General features: G+C 41.9%; 1 protein-coding gene across 4 annotated transcripts in view; it reads right to left on the reverse strand.

Annotated features, from left to right (window-relative positions):
• LOC132122007 (protocadherin-15-like) overlaps positions 1–25,269 on the reverse strand; it is a 252,976-nt gene that overhangs the window by 165,903 nt on the left and 61,804 nt on the right. For all 4 annotated transcript variants that reach the window (XM_059531804.1, XM_059531803.1, XM_059531802.1 and 1 more), the window contains exon 9: positions 2,054–2,162. In XM_059531804.1, the coding sequence (XP_059387787.1) occupies positions 2,054–2,162 (109 nt within the window). The remainder of the gene's footprint in view (positions 1–2,053; positions 2,163–25,269) is intronic.

The raw sequence follows: 25,269 nt of genomic DNA on the forward strand, positions 1-25,269 counted from the left end.
CACATACAGATTTAACTGATTTATTTCCCAAATTGCACTGACTATTCTGAGACATACCGCCCTAATAATTTCCGGGATGCGGAAACACAGTTTGGTTCGTAGAATCCAGTCATAAAAACGGAATGCCTAACGCGGACGGAATATGCCACATTTTGGATGACTAAATCAAAAGTAGGTCAGTACACTTGATACACGCGATCATTTGCGAATCCGCCATTTGATAATTAAATCTCTAATAAGTCATGAAGTGTTAGTCATGACTCGCGCGCTCTCCGCGCCTCCGCCAAACGGTTTGGATCAGACTCAGAGTAATCAATCCGAGAGAGAGAGAGAGAGAGAGAGAGAGAGAGAGAGAGAGAGAGAGTGGACTGCTGGAGCAGAGAAGCAGAACTACTGTTCAGGGTTTCAGGTCAGTTTCATCTGTAAAGATGCTTTTTTGTCTTTGTTTTTTTATTTATTTAATCAAGCAGCAGCACGTTGCTCATCAGTCATCACTCAAAATACTATATAAAGGACATCATTATTATCAGTTGTAATGTTACAGTAGTAATTTAGCTGAAAAAAAATCAGATTTTTTTTATAGGTTTAGGGGGAGCTACGACAGACAACAACACAACCCTTACGAAAATTAACATTTTAATATTTAACTGTAAATCCAGAGAAAATGGTTACTATTGTTTAACTGTGATAACAAAAAATGTAAAATTATTTTACAAATGTATTTATTTAAAAATAAATACAAATCCATTTGCAAAAAAAAACAGGTTATTTTACTTTTATATAGGCTAATAAAAGCATGGTAATTTTTTGTAAGGGAAAAACATGACTCGTGTACAGTATTAGGATTTTTCTATAAAGATATTGTAGTATTGTAGAGTATTGTATTGTAGAGTATAGTTTTGTTCAATCTTGAGTATTAAAGTCATGAGAGAGATGGATAACAGGGCAAAATAAAGAGACTGAAGAGAAAAATAGAAGTGAAGGTGCAGTTCAGGAGAGAACTTTTAATTATTTTGCATGTCCCCAATTTAAAGATTTAAACCTTTTTTATGTCAGGTCCATACAAAAAAATAGTTTTGTCCATGAATTTGTTTGTGTGAGTTTGAATTTTCCAGTCTGAATTTTTTTCCCAGTCCGCCCCTCCTGTAAATTAATGGCAAAGACATGGTTTCATTTACTAGACATAGGCCTACTGAAGCTCGCAGTGTTTTCAACCTCTGCTGCCTCAATATAGGAGTACACAAGCACATAAACATAATTTCTAGAACTGCTCTGTCACTTCATGTGCATTTTACTTATTTTGAGAAAACTATCATCATATACAGAGACAGCAGTTTCAAAAAAACACCAATGTTTCAGGAGTTTATTACACAGAATACGTCACATGCTTATTAGATAACTGTATTTAAGATGATGTATATGCTTTTATTTATTATTCTTTAATTTTCACAAATTTAGAAAGTAATCAAAAAGTACTCAAAAGTAATTAGTTACATTACTTTAATAAAGTAACTGAAAAAGTTACACTACTATTACATTTTAAACAGGGTAACTTGTAATCTGTAACCTATTACATTTCCAAAGTAACCTTCCCAACACTGAACATAACTCACCAGGGCACCATGATTTTGAGGCGTATTCAGTAGTGTATTTATTTTCATAGGCATACTTCAAACAGAAAGGCAAATTAAAACCACTAATGCACTTCCTCTATAAATAGTGGCACACATTATTGAGTGCTTTGTTGATAGTTAAAAGCATAAGGCTGGTGTTGTCAAGCCGTACGACTATCACCTACAATATGTTCTGACATATCCCTGACTGGAGGTCTAACCATTCCTGTGGTTTGCTTTAGTTCCTCGACTGCACTTCCAGGTTTCATCTCAGAGCACAGTGGGTGGGCGCACCTTGCCCACGGCATAAATGCATTTGACTCCAGCTGAATTTCCGACCAACCACCACTCTGCTTTGCCTCTCCTGTTTCCTGCACAATGTGGACTTGAATGCCGGTAGTGACTAAATATAGAGTACAGAGAGCCTGACGGAAACCTACCAATGAGAATGGAGTACAGGATTCCCGGACGGTCTGATGGAGGCTGGATGTTTCTGTCTTGATCCACAGCTTGAATGGGAGGAGTCACATTGACAGGGTTTACTCGGCCCTGGAAAAGAGACAAAGGGAAGACAGCATTATTTACAGTTAGAGAGAGAAAGAAAGAGAGAGAGAGAGAGAGAGAGAGAGAGAGAGAGAGAGAGAGAGACTTAACTTAGTATTCATGTTGATTTTGAAAAACTTGAAAAACAAGAAATGGTGTAAATATTGTTAAATATTATACACCCATATTAAATATATTGTTAAAACAACTTGGATGGGTTAAATGCAGACCCCAAATTCCGAGTTGGTTCTTCATACTCGACCACACTTCACTTCAATTAGTTTAATTTTAACATAGTTTTTCAAGATTAATCAATTATTTTATTTTATTTTTGTAAAAAAAATTACGAATCTTTTTTGTGACCTTTTTAAATACTTTTTTATATACGTGTTGGTTGCATTACATTGTTACATGACATTGTTGTTCACATAACATGACACTGATTTTGAGAACAAAATTGTTATATATATTTTATCAAAACTATTTAACTGCATATTGTCAATATATTCCTATTTTCTTTTTCAAGTATTTATTTATTTATTTGTTTGTTTATTGTATTGGTTGCACCACATAAATAAAACAAACAAAACAGACAAACAAACTAATACGTTTTATGCAAATATTATGCTAACTACTTCAGTTTTCAAGAATGTCATCCTTTTTAATTAGTTTTTCTTTATTATATTATCAGGACAAATTATATCAGAAATATATGTTTGATATCTACCCCCCCAGCCCCCCCAAAAAAACAACAAAAAAAAAACAACGAAATTTAGAAATCAATATCATATTCAGAATAGGTGTAATCAACTCATTATAATAATATTTATGTCATTTATTTGCAAAAAAAAAACTAAAATAAAAAAACTATTAATTTGTAGATGGACAAAAAGCATTAGTGACCCATTTGTCATTTTTCCAGTTAGAACACACTTAATAAGAGATAAAAGTATTTAGACACAGACACAAAGCATTTGGACAATGCACACTTGTACTAGTAAACAAGAAAAAGAAAAAAAGAAGATGATATAATACAATATAATTCAATGATACAAGATAAGCAATAATGACACTTTATTTATCTGCTGTGGCACAGTAGCAATAAAGGCATTTTGGTGCTGTCATGTTACGTCATCGCAACATGTGCACTTGCAAATTTAGAGAAAAGCAGATGGTGAGGGGAGATCCACGCTACATAAATTTATCAGGGAACAAAGTGACAACACAATGATCACATGTGAGAAGCTGCATCAACATTCCTGACACTTGCTGCAAATGAGCTGCAGATGTTTGTCTGCAGAAATCAAGGCCACATTTCCCCTCTCTCGTTCATGAGCTCCAGAGACCCGTCTTCCACATTTCCTGTGCCTGAGGGATAAGTAAATCTCCCCCTGCCTCTCTCTCCATCTCAGCTATAATATCACCTGTCAGTAAATATGCTCATCTATAATTCAAGCCGCCTCTGGAAAATGACATTGTTACAGTTAGTGGCGTGGGTGAACTCGGAGATGCCTTGATGAAAATGAAGCTGCCAGAAAACAAAAAGCTGCTCTGCAAGTCAGCAAAGGGCAGGAATAAACTAAAGACACCTGTGCCAAGACTCCCTTCTGAAAGAACATTTGTCCATTTGGGTGGCAGGATCTTGAGACGAACACTGACAAGCAAAAAGCTTAAAGTCATGACAAAACTGAAGTTACTTGAGATATTTTCTTCTTTCTACTGTGACGTACATCCAAGTGGAATGGATTAACAGGAAAAAAAGGAGTGTGGGGACTTGGTTCTGTTCCTTGATTGATGATTGGATGTTGCGATGTGGGTGTGGCACTCAAAAGTGTAGGCAGATGAAAGCAAACTTGCAGTGGGCAGAGATCAAGCAGATTAAATGATTGAAGAATCCTGCATAATTCACTAGAGAGAAGTCTGTCATTATCACTGGAAGATTCAATATGACATTCTGATTAATCATCATACACTATGGAAGTCAATGGATACCGTCAACTGTTTGGTTACCAGCAGGGTTTGAATTTAAAACCTGCCAATGCACCAAATCTGGGTAAAAATCAACTGTGGTATGTAGGGATGAGCGATATGACAATTTTTGATCATCGATGATAAAAATGTCTCCATGATATGCTTTATCGTTGTAAGGAACCCTTAACTGAACTGCTATTTTAATCCTGGTTGGCAGGTGGCGTCTCTCACTAGACTCCTGCTGAACACTACCACTCATTATGCCTGATGCATCACACCTGTATCTTGCCATATTTAAGTGTGTTTGTGCCATGCCTTATTGTTCAATCTTTAGCCTATGTTACCTGTGGCAAGCCAAATCCCAACTCTACCCCTTAGCCCTTCCCCCTACCCCTCCGTTTTGTGCGTTCACGTAAAGAGGTAGGGGTGTCTCGATTTTCTTTTGGTTGGAGAGGGTAGGGGTAATGGGAATGGCCAGATAGCCCTTCAAACGAAGATTTTTCAGGACCACACTTCAAACGAAGGGGTATGAATTATCTCGGCAACATGGCTGCTACAGCGAACAAAAGGACACATAAATGTAAGCTTTTCTGGCATAAATAAAGATTTTAATTAAAAGTAATCATTTGTTTTATGTTGTATTCAATCGTGAATTCATATTAACGGTCATGTTACTCAAAGAAATGTTTGCAAAAAAATCGCTTATATTTGCTAATGTCATATCATTACAGACTCCATGATAGCGCCACAGCATATTTTCATGTCTGATCAGGGCGATAACTGCCGTAGACATTGATGGGGGCTAATCCCCCCAATAATTAAAAATCGTTAAACCATTTTTTCAAATATTGCCTATTCAAGAGAGAAAGAGAGAGAGAGAGAGAGAGAAAGAAAAATGGAAGTTGCGTGTATTCGCATCTGTGTGTTTATCTTTTTAGAGTGAGTTTACTTTAAAACAGCGATTGTATCCTCTCGTCGATGGAAAATATAATGTAGCAAATAAAAGTCGTGGGGCAGCGCTGACAAGTTTATTTTCTCCTGGATGTGTGAGCTGCATGATTTCCGTGCGTCATGACCTGCATGATCTGTGTGTGTCAGTAAGCAGCTCATTAATACAGAACGATAATTAAAGGCTCTAATGCACACCAGCACACCAGTATATGTGTGTATTGTAGGAGCTAGACGACGAACAATGACGTGTGACGGCATAGTAGTGCTGTCTTAATCCTTAGGGGAATATTTTCTCCCCTACCCCTTGACACTCTGTTTCAAGGGGAAGGAGTAGGCGGAGGGGTAGGGGAAGGGGTATAAAATAGAATTGGGATAGGGCCTAAGTCTTTGGACCCTTGTGTCTATTTTTCTTTGTACAGTTTTTTGGAATCTCGGCTTCTCTTGTTTTGTTACACCTTTTATTGGTAAAGATTGTCTTTTGTTGAAGACCCACGACTCCTTGCCGTTTGATCATCCCTGCTATTAGATTCATTTAGTGGGGAGTTAGCTCAATCCATTAACTCAGTGACTTTGAACCCAACAGATCCGGGTTCAATCCCCACCTAGAACAGTCTCGTTACAGCAAGACTAAACCACAAAACATGAATCCAGTGGAGGAGAGTCCACCACCATCTAATGTGGATCGCATTCTGTCTGCCATTTCAGGGCAAGCTGCTGTCATTCAGCAACTCCTTACTGTGATTCTTTGACATTTAAATCTTCAGACTCCAGTCTCTTCATCACAAGAGCCTCAGCTGTCACATGGTAATCCTTCTCAAGCAGTGGAAGATGCCCTGTCAGAACCCAAATTACCAGTACGATTTGATGCCAGTCCTGAGAAGTGTTGTGGGTTCGTCACTCAATGCACCAGTGCATTTCAGTTACAACCTGGCAGCTTCCCCACAGAGAGCAGCAAGGTTGCTTACACCATTACCCATCTTACTGGCAATGCTTCAGACTGGGCCTCGGCTTTGTGGGACCAACAGGGACCACTCACTGCATACAGGCAGCAGCCAGCCACTCAAGGTGTGTGCCTTGAGAGAAGACTCAAAGTACCCTAGCTTCAGAGAGTGGTTGGGACCAGTGAGCTTTAAGGGCCACATTCCACCAGGCCTTGTCTCCGGAACTCAAGGATGAGTTAGCTTTTAGAGACCCTTCTCCCGATTTGGAATCCTTAATTGAGGTGGCTATCTGAATAGATCATAGTCTCCGAGAATGACAACAGGAACGACGTCGGGAGACCACTGTGTATCGTCCTCAGGAATTTTCCAATATTTTGAACCACTTGGGAAATCCAGTGATCTGGAGGAACCCATGCAGCTGGGTCGAACCACATTAACCCAGACAGAAAGGGGTCGACGGATGAGGGATCGACGCTGTCTGTACTGTGGAAAGTCTGACCATTTCCGATCCAACTGTCCTGAATTGTCGGGAAAAGACAGTTCTCGTCCAGGAAAGGGGGAACTGGAACGAGAGTAGATATCTTCCCTCATCCTACAACCTCTGGAGTTACTATCCAAGCCACCATCTTCCACAACAACCAGAACTTTCGTCTCTGGGGCTGCTGGGAACTTTTTGGATCTAGATTTAGCCAGACGTTTGGGCATTCCTTCCATGCTCCTCCAGAAACCTCTAACCATCACGGCTCTTGACGGCAGACCTCTGGGGTCGGGACAGGTTAGTCACTGCACTTTGTTCATTCAGTTTGAAATTGGGGGTCACAAGGAACTAATACAGTTTTTTGTCATCCAGTTACCATAACTCCCCTTAGTTTTTGGATTTCCATGGCTAACAACCCAAATATCGACTGGTCTAGAGGTGTAGTTAAAGGTTAGGGAACTAACTGTTGTGTTTCTGCTCTTTCTTTTTGCCATTCTACCGAGAAACTGGAGGTATACCCAGAGCCAATGTCGACACTATCCAGGTGGCCTGCCAATCTCAATCCATACAGGTTTGATACTCAAGAGCTACCTGTATATCAGTTTAAATCTGCCACCACGAAGAGCCCACCATTTCATCCTGAGTCACCTCAAGTTCCCCAGGCCATGGATGCACTGCAGCTTCCCATTTCGAAGACCCAGAGTATTATGCCTCCTGTGTTTCTCCCTGATCTGTCCATAGTTCCTCCAGAGTATGCTGACCTCAAGGAAGTCTTCAGCAAGTCCCGAGGCACCTCCCTTCCTCCCCACAGACCATATGACTGTGCCATAGACTTGGTTCCTGGAGCATGCCTACCGCAGGGTATGTTTTACTCTCTCTCTCTGCCCCTGAGAGGACCGCTATGGAGAAGTACCTCAAAGTAGCCTTGGATAATGGTTTTATTCATACTTCAACTTCACCTGGTGGAGCGGGGTTTTTCTTTGTTGAGAGGGATGGTGACCTCAGGCCTTGCAAGGTGCCACCATATTCACTAAATTAGATCTCCAAAATGCCTACCATCAGGATTCGAGAAGGGGACGAGTGGAAGACAGCTTTCAACAACCACAGGCAGGCCACTATGAGTACAGGGTAATGCTCTTTGGCCTGGTCAATGCCCCAGTCGTCTTCCAGGCGCTGATTAATGATGTCTTGCGGGAGATGCTGAACAAGTTCGTTTTTGTCTACCTTGACGATATCCTCATTTTCTCATGCAACTATCAATAACACATTCAACATGTTCGACAGGTCTTGTCCCAGTTACTTAAACACAACCTCTTCATCAAGCTGGAAAAGAGCAAATATCATGTGTCTTCAACCCCATTTTTTGGCTTCATCATTTCCAAGGGCAACATCCAGATGGGTACAGGAATGGCCCCAGCCTAATTCTGTGAAGCAGGTACAAATTTTTCTTGGGTTTGCAAATTTTTATAGAAGATTTTTAAGAAGTTTCAGCTCTGTTGCAGAACCTCTCTCCACACTCACCAAGAAGTCTGCCCGATCATTCATGTGGACTGAGATGGCCAGTCAAGCTTTTAACAAGCTGAAAAGATTCTTTACGTCTGCCCCTATCTTAACCCTTCCAGACCCAGAGTTGCCCTTTGTGGTTGAGGTTGACGCTTCTGATGTGGGGGTAGGGGCAGTCTTGTCCCAAAGAGCCAGGGTCGACAACAGGTTTCACCCATGCGCTTATCTGTCTCGTCGACTAACTGCAGCAGAGAAGAATTATGATATTGGAAACCGAGAGCTGTTGGCAGTAAAGGTGGCATTGGAGGAGACATTGGTTGGGGCCAAGTACCCATTCCTCATCTGGACAGACCACAGAAACGTAACCTACATTCGGGAGGCCAAGAGACTGAATTCCCGCCAAGCTTGCTGGGCACTATTTTTTAACTGCTTTGACGTTGTTCTTTCTTACCGCCCAGGTTCCAAGAATTCAAAACCAGATGCACTTTCGAGGCAGTTTGACTCCCCAAAGGAGGAGGCCAGACCAGAACCCATCCTTCCCACCTCCAGAATAATAGCATCTATCCAGTGGGGCATTGAGGCTGCCATTAAGAAGGCCCAACGGCAGCAGTCTGATCCAGGTAATGGTCCACCAGGACGTCTTTTTGTTCCTAACCGACTACACTCTGATGTGTTGCAGTGTGCACATTCCTCCCTCCCCTCTGGTCACCCTGGGTCCTCTAGAACTTGCAAGCTCATCCAGAGGAGATTTTGGTGGCCAAAGTTGCAAAGAGACGTCCGTGATTTTGTCGCCGTTTGCACGGTGTGTGCCCAGAACCAGGAGCGCAGAACCCACCCTCAAGGACTACTGCATCCTCTACCTATCCTTAAACATCCTTGGTCGCACATATCTCTGGACTATGTCACAGGTCTGCCTGAATCCCAAGGTAATACAGTAATTCTTATGGTGGTGGATAGATTTTCCAAAGCCTGTAACCTCCTGCCATTATCCAAACTTCCCACAGCTAGCCAGACTGCAGAGCTCCTAATGCAGCATGTGTTCAGGATTCATAACTTCCCACAGGATATTGTCTCCGATATAGGTTCCCAGTTCACCTCCCGGTTCTGGAAGGCTTTTGGCCGTCTCATTGGATCTGACATCAGTCTGTCATCTGGTTTTCACACCCAGTTTAATGGGCAGACAGAGAGGGTGAATCAGGAGATAGAGAAAACTTTGAGATGTTTGGCAGCAGACAATCAGACCACTTGGAGCTCTGGATTAATCTGGGCAGAGTTTGCACATAATACTCTCTACCATTCTTCCTTAGGCATGTCCCTTTTTGAGTGCCAGTACAGTTTCCCTCCCATTTTGTTCCCTGGACAGGAGCCAGAGGTATGTGTTCCTGCTGCTGTTCAACTAGTTCACTGTTGTCAACAGGCATGGAAGAAGGCCTGGGCAGCTTTCCTAAAAGCCACTCAACAACAGCGGAGGCAGGTGAACCGGCATCGGAGGTTGGGACTGATGCTTCATCCGGGTCAGAGGGTGTGGCTCGCAACCAGAGATCTGCCTCTGCGGGTGGAATCTCGCAAACTGGCTCCACATTATATTGGTCCTTTTAAGATCCTCAGGAAGATAAATCCAGTAGCTTACCGCCTACAGCTGCCCAGGTCCATGAGGATTCACCCAACATTTCATGTCTCTCGGCTAAAGCCTTTTGTTTGTTCTTCTCTGTCATGCTCGCAAATGTCAAATGTAAAAATTGCAGTACTTATCACAAATGTAGAGTAAAGAGTACAGACCTTATATTTATTCAAAAATGCACCCAAGTACAGCATGATAGTTGGTAATATCTTTGATTCTCAGTAAAATAGCCAAAAAGATACTTAAGTACAGTAACAAATTACACTGAATAGTTACCACTTCTTAAGAGGATCAACTAAACACTGGATTAATTTATTAATTAATGGATTAAGCAATTAATTTTTTTCAAAGAACATTAAGTTTACAGCACAGATTCTTGATGACTGATGAAATTAAGGTAATTTATATCTCAAAAAGAGTAACATTAAGTTTTAAAATAGTTACTATTCTGAAATGAATCATCATTGCGAATGATGAATGTGACCTCCGAGGGGCAAAGCTATACATATATATATAAACATCTAATTGAAATAAACATGAAATTTTGAAGTAGTAAAAACTGAAACTGTTCTTCCAGGGCATTGCTTTAGGCACTCTTATTTTTAAGAGTACAGGCAAAAATCTAAATTTGGCATTGCTTAGAAACGTATAGTAGCACACATTCTCAACAAGCCACAAATATTGCACACGTTATGCACCAAAGTACCAGGCATAGTTTTAAAAAACAACACTACTGATTTAAAATGAAGAAAACATCGATTTACAGAACTGTGAGTCAGATATAAGCATGAAACATTATAAATAAACTCCAAAATACACTGCAAATTACAAACACCAAATTCAAGGAAAAAGATAAGATTCCAGACTCAAAGTTCATTTTTCATTTCAACAGAACAGAACACGCAGCCCAGTCTCGGCTAAGCTGCATAAAAATGGAAACTGGACAAACAAACAGATGTATTCCTCCTAGACTTAATAAGCAGCAGCAGAAAATCAGCACGATTAAGATTTATTTCTCATGGATGCCCTGTAATTCCCAGCCCGTGCAATTATAATGCCTCTGACAGCAGTAAATCACAAGCTTGTGGGGTCTTCGCTGGGTGTGATTACACATAATACTCCCTCAGTCATCCATTATGCACACAAATGCTGCATGTGTACAGTCCTGGGGGAAAATACTCAAGGGAAAATGACTTATTTACAGTAATACGTTTGATATTACTTATGCAAGTCATCATAAGCCAAAGTAGCTCACAATTCATTTGAATCCTTGAAAAAAAAAGAAAAGAAAGTATCGGCTGTAATGCATGTGAGCTTTGTTACATATTACCTAGAGCTTGGTTTGTTCCCATGAAACTGTGATAGGCAAAATTGTATATGTTTCGCTTTACATTTAGTCATTTTGTCTTTATCTTTTTCATGTTTTATGTTATATAAATATATATCATTAAAAATAGATCACACTTTATTTGTAGGTGTCCTGGTTATAGTGTAATTATACATTTAAGTAGTATTATTAATAAGTAATATTAATTAACTAAATGCAAATACTATATGGTTAGGATTAGGTTTTGGTTTAGAGTTACTTGCATGCAATTATGCATTGTTTAATAGTGTAGCAGAAATAACTCGAACCAGACAAATTAAAGAGTCGATCAGGGCTGTGTTTGAAACACGAGCCGAATTCCTCAGGAAGTCATAAAACATTCTGTGCCACAAGTCCCAAGCAAGATGAGCAACCAACTTGTTCACACAACAGCTTTCAACATTAACACCACTAGAACAATTATTTACAATTTCAATTCGAAGGAGAGAAATTTGGTGTCAAATTTGTTGTTCGTAATGGAAATGCAACTCTGGACATCACATGTAAACCCATGAGAGTTAAACACTTCCATTGACTTCCCCCCACCTAACAGAACCAGACTGAAATTCCTAAGGGGAAGGGGGCTTTGAACCTCTGGTCTCCACAGACATCTTTGCCAAGAAAATGGCAAAGAAACTGTCTTTTCTACATGTATATGGACCAAAATGAACTCCAAAATGACTTCTGAATGAATATCAGTCCATCGCTTAAATCCATATTCATTTATATGTAACCCACACATTTGACTATCATGTTATAATCACTTATTGTGTATGTCTTTTAATAACTATGGGATAGCTTAAGGATACATAGTCATGTCTAGTATCTATGTTATCGAATCTGCTTGCTTTAAATAGTCCTGACAATCAAATATTTGTCAAATGTATCATATTCGTGTTATAGGAATCATGTCCAAAATTATACCCTGCAAGAGCGGGAAAATTCGGACCACATGCTTGGTAAGATAAACATATGATTTATGATACCCCCGAGCCAAGACAATATCTGATTGGTCAAGACAACATTTGAGGTGTGGCCAACAGGCCAGTTTAAATACTCAGGACACCATAAAATCTTGCTTTTAGTCTCTAGCTATGCTTTTTAGTCTCTAGCTATGCTTCTGCTATTAGTCATGTCTGCTTTTTAGTTCTAGCCTTGCTTTGGCTATCAGTCATGCCAGCTTTTAGCTTTGCTTCTTAGCTTTAGCTTTTAGCCATGCTGTTTGTCATCACTGTTCTTTGAGCGCGGTTCCAGCGTGCTTAAGCATGCACGCCTGCTGCTACTTAGCCACGGTGAGAAGAAACTTCACCTATAGTCTCGTCAAACTTTACTTCTTTTCTTTTCCGTTTGAGTGTTTCGTGTTCTGAGTTAAGTTTTGTAACGTCGAGTTCAACTTCAGCCAGCTACACACAACTCTCTGCATCTTCAGCCAACGCCCAACACACCACGGGCCTTCTCAAGATGTCACTTCAAGGACTACTGAACTTCCAGCCAATCAGCGACAACTTTACACAGGCAATGTACCTTCAGACATTTGTGCTGGTGTATCTAATATAATTTTAACCTCATTGAGGAACTCAGTGCGAGGGTTAATTAAGTGATTGATGGTTGTTCATGTCTATGCAATTTAACATATTGCTGTAAACTTGGGATTCCATATTTCCATTCTCTTAAACTCATCTTTCCCTAACTTTCGATCTTCCTGCAACTTGTGTGAATGTGTGAGTGCGTGCGTTTATGTGTTAGATTAGTTTATATGTCTTAGATTTATCTAATAAAGCCTTATTCATATTGAAAAGAGAAGTATCTTGTGTTTTGTGCTTACAAGTTAATGTCTTAAACTGCCGATCTTGTTACTCTGCTAATTGATAGTGTTTTCACTATACTTTGGATATTAATATCCAGCGCAGATTTGATGTTAAACGGCTCGTTCAGTGAATCACAGGGCGTCTCAGTGATCAGCCGTGAAACAGTGATTCTGTTCAAATTCCCTTTAAAATCTTAAATGATTCCCTTTGAGCTAAATTGACCTGTTTCCTTTACAATAGTTTTTTTTCCCTACCTGACATAGGTTGGCAGCCAGTAATATTAGTGATTGACAGCAAAACAATATCCCGTGACGCAAGCTCTTATGTCACATGTCTGTCAGTGACATGACAGGTAGCTAATTGTGGACTGTTGTTCTGTCAATGCAGCACTTATAATATATATATATATTATATATATATATATATGTTATATAAACATTCAATCATGACCCTTGAAAATTGCAGGTAGTCACTTTGGTTATTTGATTATTTCCAAAACGTATTTAGCTCTTCAAACAGTACTGACAAGCACATCGTGGACCGTAGCATACCTAACTTGATGCTAACACTTTCCCTATGCAAGCTCATGCAACTGTTATTATTGTTTTTTTTTTTTCATATTTAAGAAATTTGAAATCATCTGACAATGGATCAAAAAATAAATGTGTAAAATAAACATACTTATACTTTAGATGAGAACGTATTTTCACAAATAAATAAATATTTAATAAAAATACAAATAAAAAGGAAGTAACCACTGTAACCAGCAGGGCACTTAGTATTCTGGGAAGTTTGTGTGCATTGGGAATCATATTTTTCAAATAAGGCCAAGTTAACCCTCATTGTACATACAGCACACAGTGAACATTACATAAATATGACAGTGGGCGAATGTTTAAAGTGCAGCATAATTTGAAATCACATTTAAATTTTAAAGCAATCATTTAACACGGGCCGACTGTCACAGATAAAACGTGATCATGCTGGATAAAAATGCACATTTCACAAGATCTCACAGCTGGATTCGACCAAGTTTGCAAGGTAAACTACTAAACTACTGAAATTAAATATTCATTAGTCAGTAAAAGGTTTGTTTAAATTAAATAAATGCATATTTGCTTAATGCAGATGGGTGGCAAACGAGAAAGTATTATAATGTTTGCCTTTCTAGTACTCATAATATAAAAGCAATCGTTATAATACATTTGTATAGATTAATTCCTTTGTTTAACCATTCTATCTGATTATTAGACAGACCTCTATTCATATTAGACAGAACTGTTAACACCGACAGTAAACAAGAGAGTGTGTGCTCAGGCGCTGCCATTCTCAGAGCCGTCAAAATAAAAGTCCCACATCAAACACATCGGCCAAGCAGATAAACTTATCAGCCAATGACAATATTTGAAAAAAGCCAAATATCGTCCGATATATCACCTTGGCAACCACAAATAGAGGGTTTTAATTCAGTTATTTGTTGTCGAATCAACAACTGTAATGGTGGTGCAACAGTTTGAGAATCTTATAAAAATATACTTAGTGTTGGGGTTAATGCATTACAAGTAACACATAATCAGATTACCCTTGAATCTACAAGAAAATATCTGAGTTACTTTTTCAAATGAGTCTTATTCATTTCACTTTTGGTGTGAAAGTTTCCAAAAATATACCTTTGTGATTTTTTTTTCTTTTTTTTTTATAAAAAAAACAAATAAGCAAGCCCACTGAGCTGACAAAAAGAAACGCAACAGTACTCTTGCTCACCAAAGCTGCATTTATTTAATAATTATTGGAACTCAAATGATTTTTATTTTTATTACTAATGTTGTGTTGCTTATTTATGACCCTGAGTCGACAATGTTTCTGGCCTAAGTGCCCAGGGAGGTGAGATGAGCTCGGTCCATATGGAATCTTTGAACCTGATGTTTTATTACAGTAATTAATGAGAAACGTGACTTATTACTGGCGTTTTATTAACTTCCCACCACGAAGCAATAAACTGGCCAAATAACCAAATTAGAATATCAAAGTGTTGTCATCCCCGTTCGCTGCCCTTTAAATAAGGCTGGCCTGAGTACAGGATGGTTTTCCACAGAGAGCCCACATGCACCATCTACTCCAATATAACACATTCAGACCCCTGCTGGGATAAAAAGAACTTATTAAATCGAGAGGGACTTTTAATAATCTGTCTGTTGCCTGCAAAATAATAGTTTACAAAGCAAAACATTTTTTAATTATTTAAATAAAGTTATTAATAAAATAGTTTATTCTTGTTTTATTGTATCCCAGTAAATTGATATTTGTCTCTAGCTTTATCTTTATCTGAAATGCAAGACCATAACTAATTTAATTTATAAATAATGTATATGATATAATATATCTAATATATATATATATATATATATATATATATATATATATATATATATATATATATATACACAGGTAACACTTTATTTTAAGTTGTCCTTGTTACAGTGTAATTATACATTTAAGTAGTGAGTAATATTAATTAACTAGATGCAAATACTGTATGGTTAGGGTTTGCATTTTACTTGTAATTGTAAAATTAATTATACATAATTTATTGTTATTATAATAGTAAGTAGGGGTGGGCAATATCTCGATATTTAAAATATAAATTTAAGATATTTTTTAAACACTATTTGGATTTTGACATATCTTATATATCGGTATTTTGTTTATATTTAATTCTGATTCCGGCACTTTGCTTGTTTGTCTTTTCTGTGCTGTGCTCACCCCCGCCTCCTTGATTTTGTTCCCCCTCCCCTCGCGTTGAACATGGCGTCGTCCGCAACCAGCCCAGAGGCTGCACAACTAGTATAAAAAAGGACAACTGGCTCCATTGAATGGAGATACATCGGTTTTAAGGCATCGGACGAACAGCAGGCAGATGTCTACTGTAGGGCCCTATGATTTCCGCGATGCAGAAAACGCGGACGGAATCGCGGAATCCAGTCATAAAAATGGAATTTACAGTTTAAAGTGGAATGTCACAGAATTTGTCAAATTTTAAATGAATTAATCAAAAGTAGGTCATTGCACGCACATCAAATCGCGATATGGATTAATATCTATAAATATTAATCCGGAAAAGTCTATTTAAATATGAATCCTGCATGTCTGTGTTAATTAATGGCGCAGAAGCACTTCTTTTTTTTATTACACACACGGAAGCGTGCGTGACGTTCGTGGTAATTTCAACGTCTGTCTTCTCACTAAATGAGGATGTAAACACATGAACAACATCTCCAGAACTGCACTGAGAGTCACTTCATGAGCATCTGACCTTTTGATTTGAGTAAAACGTACTCGGTTACTAAACGTAACCTCGGTTCTCTCTAGAAGAGCGAACGAGTACTGCGTCTTAGCTAAGACGCTACGGGAAAAGTCTCTTTTCACGAAATACTGAAGCAAAAAATTATCCTTAATTTTGTATTTTTGTAAAGCGCATTTGCAGCAGTACACAGCCATAGGCGAGACGGCTCGCTCGCTCACTGGCTTGTTCTGCGGCAACTGCACAGCCTATCGAGCGCAGGCTGATGCAACATCAGACCAATAAGGGCGCTTCGCGCACTTCTTGCCACTTCCCGCCGAAACGGGTGTGGCCCAACCTATAAAAGGAGCTCGAAAAGGCTGACTCACCTGATTTATTTCATCGCCGAAGCGAACCAGAGTGAATCGTACGCACGGCAGAGAACGCAGTACTCGTTCGCTCTTCTAGAGAGAACCGAGGTTACGTTTAGTAACCGAGTACGTTCTCTTACGAGAGCTCTCTCGTACTGCGTCTTAGCTAAGACGCTACGGGAACCCGATGTAAAACGCCGTGCGCGCAGGGATCACACACCGATAAACCTGAAGCAACGCCCAAGATTTACAGTGCACAGTCACCTGAGGGACTCACAGAGAGTCCGGGACAGAAAAAAGGGGGAAAAACCCTCCGTCCCATATCTAGCAGCATCCGTAGATGCGGCAATATGACATCACACAGCCGAGGCAAGGCCTGACCAATGTGGCAATGCGGGTCTTACGCAATACTGCCCATATAACAGTCGGCAGCGCCTAGCGCTCATGAATTCAGAATTCCCCTCAGGGCCCTGATTCTTCTATACCGACAGCAGCCTTGCTTGCAAGGCGGGAACCTCCAGGTTATAGAACCTGATAAATGTAGACGGCGAGGCCCAACCCGCCGCCATACATATATCCTGCAAGGAGATCCCAGTAGACCACGCCCACGATGAGGCGACGCCTCTTGTGGAGTGTGCTCTGACGCCCAACGGGCACTGAAGGCCCCTGGAAGCGTAAGCTAACGCTATGGCGTCAACTATCCATCTGGATAGAGTCTGTCTCGAAACAGCCATTCCTTTGGAACATCCACCGAATGAGACAAATAGCTGCTCCGTCTGCCGAAAGGCAGCAGAGCGAGACACATAAGCTCTTAAAACCCTGACAGGGCAAAGAAGACTCGAGTCTCCATCCTCCCCTGACACCGGCAGGGCAGACAGGGCAATAACCTGAGCCCGAAACGGTGTGCTGAGGGATTTCGGCACATAACCGTGCCTAGGTTTGAGTATGACCCTTGAGTCATTGGGCCCAAACTCCAAGCACGACTGGCTCACCGAGAGCGCGTGCAAATCACCCACACGCTTCACAGAAGCGAGAGCCAACAAGAATACTGTCTTGAACGACAGATGCTGAAGGCTAACCGATTGGATAGGCTCAAAAGGGGGACCCTTCAAGGCCTCCAAAACCGCCGCGAGGTCCCACATAGGGACTGACGGAGGTCTGGGAGGATTCAGCCTCCTAGCTCCTCTGAGGAACCGGATGACTAAATCGTTCCTTCCTATTGACTGACCGGACGCCGTTTCAGAAAACGCCGCGATGGCCGCCACATAAACTTTGAGCGTGGATGGGGCTCTGCCCTTATCCAACAGCTCCTGTAGGAAGGAGAGGACCTCCGTCACCTCACAACTAAGGGGTGAATAACCTCGAGCTGTGCACCAGCTGGAGAACACCGACCACTTCGAGGCATACAGACGTCGTGTCGACGGAGCTCTAGCCTGAGTGATGGTATTTAGCACTCCTACTGCGAGATCAGCGGGTAACCGTTGAGTGCCCATACATGGAGGGACCACAACTCCGGTTGAGGGTGCCAAATCGAGCCCCTGGCCTGCGAGAGGAGATCTCTCCTCAACGGTACCGGCCATGGGGCGACATCTGCTAATTGCATCAAATCTGGGAACCATGGTTGGTTCTTCCAAAGAGGTGCCACAAGCAGTATTGAACATCTCGTTTCTCTCACCCGTTCTATCACCTGCGGAAGGAGGGAGACGGGAGGGAACGCATAAAGCGGGCAGCACGGCCATTTCCGTGACAGCGCGCTTTCGTTCTTGGAAAAGAATGCGGGGCAGTGAGCGTTTTCGTGGGACGCAAAGAGGTCCACCTCCGCCATGCCAAATCTCTCCCACAACAGCCGAACTGTTTGCGGGTGTAGAGACCATTCGCCCGTAGGGACATTGCCTCTGGACAGCCTGTCTGGACCCAGATTCTGCAGTCCAGGCACATGCACCGCTCTCAGCGAGCGCACGTTGCGTTGAGCCCAAATCAGGAGGCGTTCCGTCAGCCTGTACAGGTTTCGGGACCCGAGACCGCCCTGGCGATTTATGTAGGACACCACGGACATGCTTCTCGAGGTGATCGAGTAAAACAGCCATGTGGTCCACGAGCTCCGCTCGTGATTGGGCCAGAACCAGCCAGTCGTCCAAATAATTCAGCACTCGTGTGCCTCTGAGTCTGAGAGGAGCGAGCGCTGCATCCATGCACCTCGTAAACGTACGAGGAGCTACGGACAAGCCGAATGGCAGGACTGCAAACTGGTATGCTTGGCCCTCGAAGGCGAATCTCAAAAACCGCCTGTGGTTTGACGCTATCTGTATTTGAAAATACGCGTCCTTCAGATCTATTGACATGAACCAGTCCCCTCCGCAAATCTGCGCGAGGAGCTTCCTGGTCGTGAGCATTTTGAAACTGCGTTTCATCAATGCCCTGTTCAGCTGCCTTAGATCCAGTATGGGCCTGAGACCCCCGTCTCTCTTGGGCACCAGAAAGTATCTGCTGTACAGCCCCCCCTCGCTTTGAGCTTGAGACACAGGCTCTACAGCCCCTTTGCTCAACAGTTTCAATATTTCGGCCCGAAGTATGTGTGCTACTTCTGTTTTGACCGTAGTTTCGACGCGCGCTGAGAAGCGCGGTGGGCGTCGAGAAAACTGTAGCGAGTAGCCTCTCTTTATAATGCCTAGCACCCAATCCGAAACCCCTGGAAGCGCTGACCATGCATCTGCATGAATGGCTAAGGGCTGGATGTGACATGCGCTCTGTTGACTGGGCAACGGCGGCGCTCGAGTGTGCTGCGCATCTGAGGCGGGGAGCGCGCTGATCACAGCGGGCAGATCGCTCATCCTCGACCCCGTTCCGGCGCTTAACCGACTGGAGGGAGGCTGAGCGGGTCCCGTGGGACTCAATATATCTGCGAGTAACCGTGGGCTGCATGTGTGCACTTTTACCACTTCCAACTCGCCGTCTGCCTGTGCAGAATGTACGTGCACGGGCCTCGTTTTTACAGAAGCCCCGCGCCGTAAGTGACATAGTGTATGTGGGCACTGGGAAGTGGGCACATTTACTATGCGGCGCGCTCGACCGATCTGTGTCGATCTTATGTGCGCCAGCCCTGTGTGCAGGGCTGTGCTTACATGCGGGGATGGGCACTGGGTAGTGGGCATCGTCACTGCATTTAAAGCACCATCGGCCGTGGCCGGACGAGCGTGCACGGGTTTCGTTTTTACAGAAACCGCATGACGCGTGTGACATAGTAATTGTGGGCACTGAGGGGTGGGCACGTTTACTATGTAGTGTGCGCGACCGACTTGAGTCGACATTATGAGCGCAGGCCCTGTGTGTAGGGCTGTGCTTACATGTGGAGATGGGCACTGAGGAGTGGGCATCGTCACAACATTTATAGCACCATCGGCCGTGGCCGGGACACCAGAAAAAACGCTGTTTTTGTGAAACATCTGGGTAGCCGTGATAACGGCTTTTGTGTGCAGGCAAGCGGGCACTCGTGCAGGCTTGCGCATTGCAGAAGACACTGAGGCAGTCGCAACTCTTGGAACTGCAACAGCGGCGCGCTTGGGTGAGAGCTCGGCCGCAGCGGAACTCGAACACCGGCGCTTTCCCAGCCGTGCTAGGATGCTTTCGGGGCTTCTGGCTTCACCGCAATCCTCTGCCGCGGCTCCCGCGGCGCGGGGCGACGGCTCGAAGAGCGAGAACGGGGTCCCGAGCTGCGTTGCTGACGCTGTCGTGATGGCGCAGCAGGAGGCGGTGGGCGTGACTGAGAGCTCTGAGGGGCCGGTCTAGAGCGGCTGGCTGCAGAACTGGAGCGCTTCGGCAAGAAGTGCTTGAACGCCTGTGAAGCTTTCTGGTCCTCGGCGAATCTCTCCACAAACTCGTTGACGGAAGATCCAAAGAGGCCGGCAGGAGTTAGCGGAGCGTCAAGAAACGCAGTGCGCTCAGACTCCTTGATGTCAGAAAGCGTCAGCCACAAATGCCTCTCAGCCACCGTAGCGGAAGCCATAACCCGTCCCATGGCCTGTGCAGCGGACTTAGCAGCGCGGAGGGAGAGATCCGAAGCACTCCTCAGATCCGCGAGACAGATCGCTTCAGGTCCCATCTCATCCAGCTTGCGGAGAAGATCGCCCTGGAAAATCTGTAGCGTCGCCATGGTGTATAACGCAGACGCAGCCTGCCCAGCAGCAGAGAATATCCGTGTGAGCAGCGATGACGTCATGCGGCAGGCTTTGGATGGCAACGCCGCCTTAGTCCGCCGTCCAGCAGAGGGCGGGCAAAGGTGCGCTGCTATAGCCTGTTCCACCGGCGGAAGTGACAGGTAGCCTCTGTTCTTAGCACCGTCCAGTGTGGAGAATGCTGGCGAAACAGATGAGCGGATTCTCGCCGAGAATGGAGCGTCCCAAGCCTTCGCCACATCTTCGTGAAGCTCAGGAAGAAAAGGGGCGTGTTTTGAGCTTGAGGAAGAGCGCTCATCCGGAAGATAGCTACCATCCAGCCGGGAACGTGAAGGGGGCGCTGGTGCAGACCACTCGAGGCCGAGGCTCGCCGCGGCCAACGAGAGTACACGCATCAGCTCCTTATCGATATCCCCCCGTCTGATGGGCCTCTGAGCAGCTGGCGCGAGATCCACGGAGCTCGTCCAACCCTCACTGCCCGAAGCAAGCAGAGAGCACGTGTCTTCTTCCTCCGACGCGGGCCTGAGATCCACTTCCTCCGATGACGTCGCAGGGCGAACACACACACAGAGTATAACAGAACAAGGATTATAAAGGATATGGGCGCCGGATAGCGCAGCAGGAACGGCAGTGGAAGGCGGCGGTGCCAGCGGCTTCAGGATGGCTCGTCCTGCTGATATGCTCTTCCAGACGGCGCTTGCTTCCTCGTGATCCAGCGATGCGTGAGCTTCGCTGAAGAGATGAAAAATCAGGTGAGTCAGCCTTTTCGAGCTCCTTTTATAGGTTGGGCCACACCCGTTTCGGCGGGAAGTGGCAAGAAGGGCGCGAAGCGCCCTTATTGGTCTGATGTTGCATCAGCCTGCGCTCGATAGGCTGTGCAGTTGCCGCAGAACAAGCCAGTGAGCGAGCGAGCCGTCTCGCCTATGGCTGTGTACTGCTGCAAATGCGCTTTACAAAAATACAAAATTAAGGATAATTTTTTGCTTCAGTATTTCGTGAAAAGAGACTTTTCCCGTAGCGTCTTAGCTAAGACGCAGTACGAGAGAGCTCTCGTAAGAGAACTAGCGTAATATCACATCATAGACTGTAGTATCACATACACAGAACTGTAAAGGTAAACCAGTCAAAATAAAAGTATTTGCCAGAAATCTATTACTAGCCTATTGTTCAGAAGAATGTACATAGCTTACTACTACTACTATTAAAATGAAATGAACATAATTTAAGGAATAATCACACATTTCTTCCATGTATTATTTTTATCCCCTTTGTCTACCAAAAAATAAAGTTTGATTAATTTTCAATAATTAAAAGATATGTTAAATGAATGCTGTATGCCTTCATGTAATAACTAGAAAAATGTGAATACATAGAATTTCAGAGAGGAAAAAACATTTCACATAAGGCTATTTTAAGAAAACAAATGTAACAAATTAAGTTGTTTTTATGCATTTAAATAATTACACTTGCTTAAACACAGAATTAGATAACAATAAAACATATGGTGAAGACAAAAATAAAAAATTTCATAGGGCCCTAAACATGTAATATTTGGCATATTTGTTTTAACAGTAGTTTTTGGGGGGTTATTTTTCCTGTAAAGACAGAGATATATATTGTTTATCGAGATATAGCAAAATATATTGAGATATTTTTTGCTCCATATCGCCCAGCCCTAATAGTAAGTATACGTAACGTTTAACAAGGACACCTTTTTAAAGTGTTACCAAAAAATAAATATATAAATATTACACATATATTACACATACAATAAAATGCTACGTATATTATGTGCAAACATACAGTACATTGATAGATATTAGTATTTAAAACTGCAGGACCCTCTGTAATGGTGATGAAGTAATGGATGCCATCGACACATGAAACACAAATGGCAAAAGTAGAAGATTACCTAATCATCACCATTATAGGATTTATGAAACAGCACCTGGATCACAACGAGCGCTGCTTTCTCATATCCTTTCAGCTGTTTGGTGAAATGAGGAAAAGCCATTACAGCAAACCTGCGTGTATATGCTCAATAATCATCCATACGTGGGAATGGAAGAGGACTTCAAATAGCAGCCGTTGCTCAGCCAAAATGGCCAGTAGACTCGGAAAAAAGCTATTAATTTCTTCAGCCCTGGATCCCCCTATGTGGCATTTACACTCATTGTTTTCCCCAAAGGTATTTGACTTGGTAGCTGCAGTATCCATTTTAGATGGCCTACATTGGGAAAGGATGGCAAACGCGAGACAGTCGCCACTTGGCTGGCTTTGCTTGACCTTTCATGTTGTGTTAGAAGTGGAGAGGCTCTCAGTGACTGAATAAAACACCTGTCAGACATGATCAGTTTGTCTAGGTGAAAGCACCTTCCACACGCAATTCTGCTGTGCAGGAGAGCAACAGATGTGTCTCTCTTCTTCTGAACGGTATGGCTCTGGAGCATGTCAAAACAATATAAATATCTAGGGATTTGGTTGGATTCATCCCTGTCATTCATTACTACACACATCAATTACCTTCAAACAAAAGTCAAAGCTAGACTAGCCTTTCTTTTCCCCAATAAAGCCTCTTTTACTTATGCTACTAAATGTACCCTCATTAAGATGACAGTACTGCCAATTTTGGATTATGGCGATATTATCTACAGAATGGCACCAAACACAGCCCTAAAAAAACTTGACACAATTTATCATTCAGCCACCCGTTTTGCCACTAATGCACCCTTTCACCCTCATCACTGTGACCTGTATAAACTGGGCTGGCCCTCCCTTCATATCCGGCGACTCCATCACTGTTTTCCTTTTTCTCTTTTTTTCTTTGTTGTCTATTTTTTTAATTCAATTGCTTGTTCAATGTGTCATGTGTTTGACTATGTACAGTTGTACAGTATGTTCCTATTTATTCCTGTAGCCTCTTGGCCAGGTCATGTTTGTAAATGAGAAGTGGTTCTCAAACAGTTTACCTGGATAAATAGTGGTTTAAAAAAAAATTGCTGAGAGAGATGTTGTCTCTTAAAGAAAAAATTAAATCAGAAAGAAAAGAGAGGATTGAGAGGATGCTGTAAATTTGAGGTCAGGTGTGTTTGCATGCATGTATATTGCAGGCAAGATGTGTGACTTCATAATTCACAATTTTTTGGTTTATGTGGAATATTTCTAGCTAGTGCTAGGTGATATAAAGGCAAAAAAAAATAAAATAAAATAATATATATATATATATATATATATATATATATATATATATATATATATATATATATATATATATATATATATATATATATATATATATATATATATATATATATATATATATATATGTATATGTATATTCCTCATTTACAAAATTATTCACAGCATGATATATGATTGTCAGATTTATTTTATTTCCCTTCTTTCGGCTAAATGTATTCTCCAAGGGTGCCATTTATTTTAGCTAGCCAGAACATGGGCAAAATAATTAGGTACATGAAGTACTTCAATTGGTCATTAGCAGAGGGGCCGATATACTCCAGGGAAGCACATCATGAGATAGCGCAGTAGGCAGTAAGAAAAAAATTGAGAAACACAGAGGAGTGCAGACGTGTTAAAAAGAAGAGGGTACAGACAGAGGGGGACACTTGGAAGTGAAAAATAGCCGAGCTGTGGAGTGATCTGACCACCTGAGTAATGGCACACAGAGCAGAGTGCAGCTCCTCTGACAGCTGATAAAGGCGGCGGAGCTTTAGAATACCTAATCACTGGCCACGCACAACACAGCACCTCTGAAATGTGTCCTTGGATGCAGCTTCTGGCTCGAAGTCAAACGGCTCAAAATGTTAAAGTAAACATGATTTAGAGCACCTCTTTGCACACTCTGGCTGTCAGACAAGCATGGATAGGGCAAATGGGCTGAAGAGCTAATGTACTAACACCACCACAATGAACAAAAAGCTTTCAGCTTGCTTTTACTGCGGTTAGGGAAAAGAAAATGTGACACAAAAGTTTTATGTTTTATGCAACTTTATTTTTTTCTATATAGAAGGTTCTGGGACTTTCTAAGCCTAATTAACAAATGAAAAAAGTGTGAACAATAAGGAAGTAACTCATGTTATTGTCATAAAACTGAATGCTTCTGCAGTGAGTAGTGCTAAGAATTGTTTTCCTTGTTGAAATTTTTTTCTTCAGTACGCTGTTAACAAGCTATAAGTTTTTCATTTAAATTAGGAACATTTGATCAATGAATCACCATGACCTCTCGTGTTTAAAATGTTAAACTAATTTCTTGTGAATTATCTGCCTCGTAAAAAAGAAAAGCTTCTTTTATATTTTCATGCTTTCAGCACTATTAACATAATTTGCAGACTGACAGCTTGACTGTGTAAACACACTGGGTTTTATAACAAAGAAAAAAGTTATTATCCATGGAGAGATTTGCTGGATTTTTTTTCTTTGAAAGAACTAACTGCATGCAAAACACATTTCTTTATATTACATAAGGCTTATAACCCAGCAAAGATATATTTCTTTAACAACTAATTGATGCTGCCATGATGACTTCATAACTTATTTTGTCTACCTTTTAGATCACATTCAAAGTCATATAAAACCTAGAACCATATAAAAGCTATAGAAAAACAATATCAACTTAATTGTTTAAAATGTT

This window comes from Carassius carassius, chromosome 40 (genome assembly GCF_963082965.1).
Source record: "Carassius carassius chromosome 40, fCarCar2.1, whole genome shotgun sequence".
In the NCBI taxonomy this organism is placed as follows: Eukaryota; Metazoa; Chordata; class Actinopteri; order Cypriniformes; family Cyprinidae; genus Carassius; species Carassius carassius.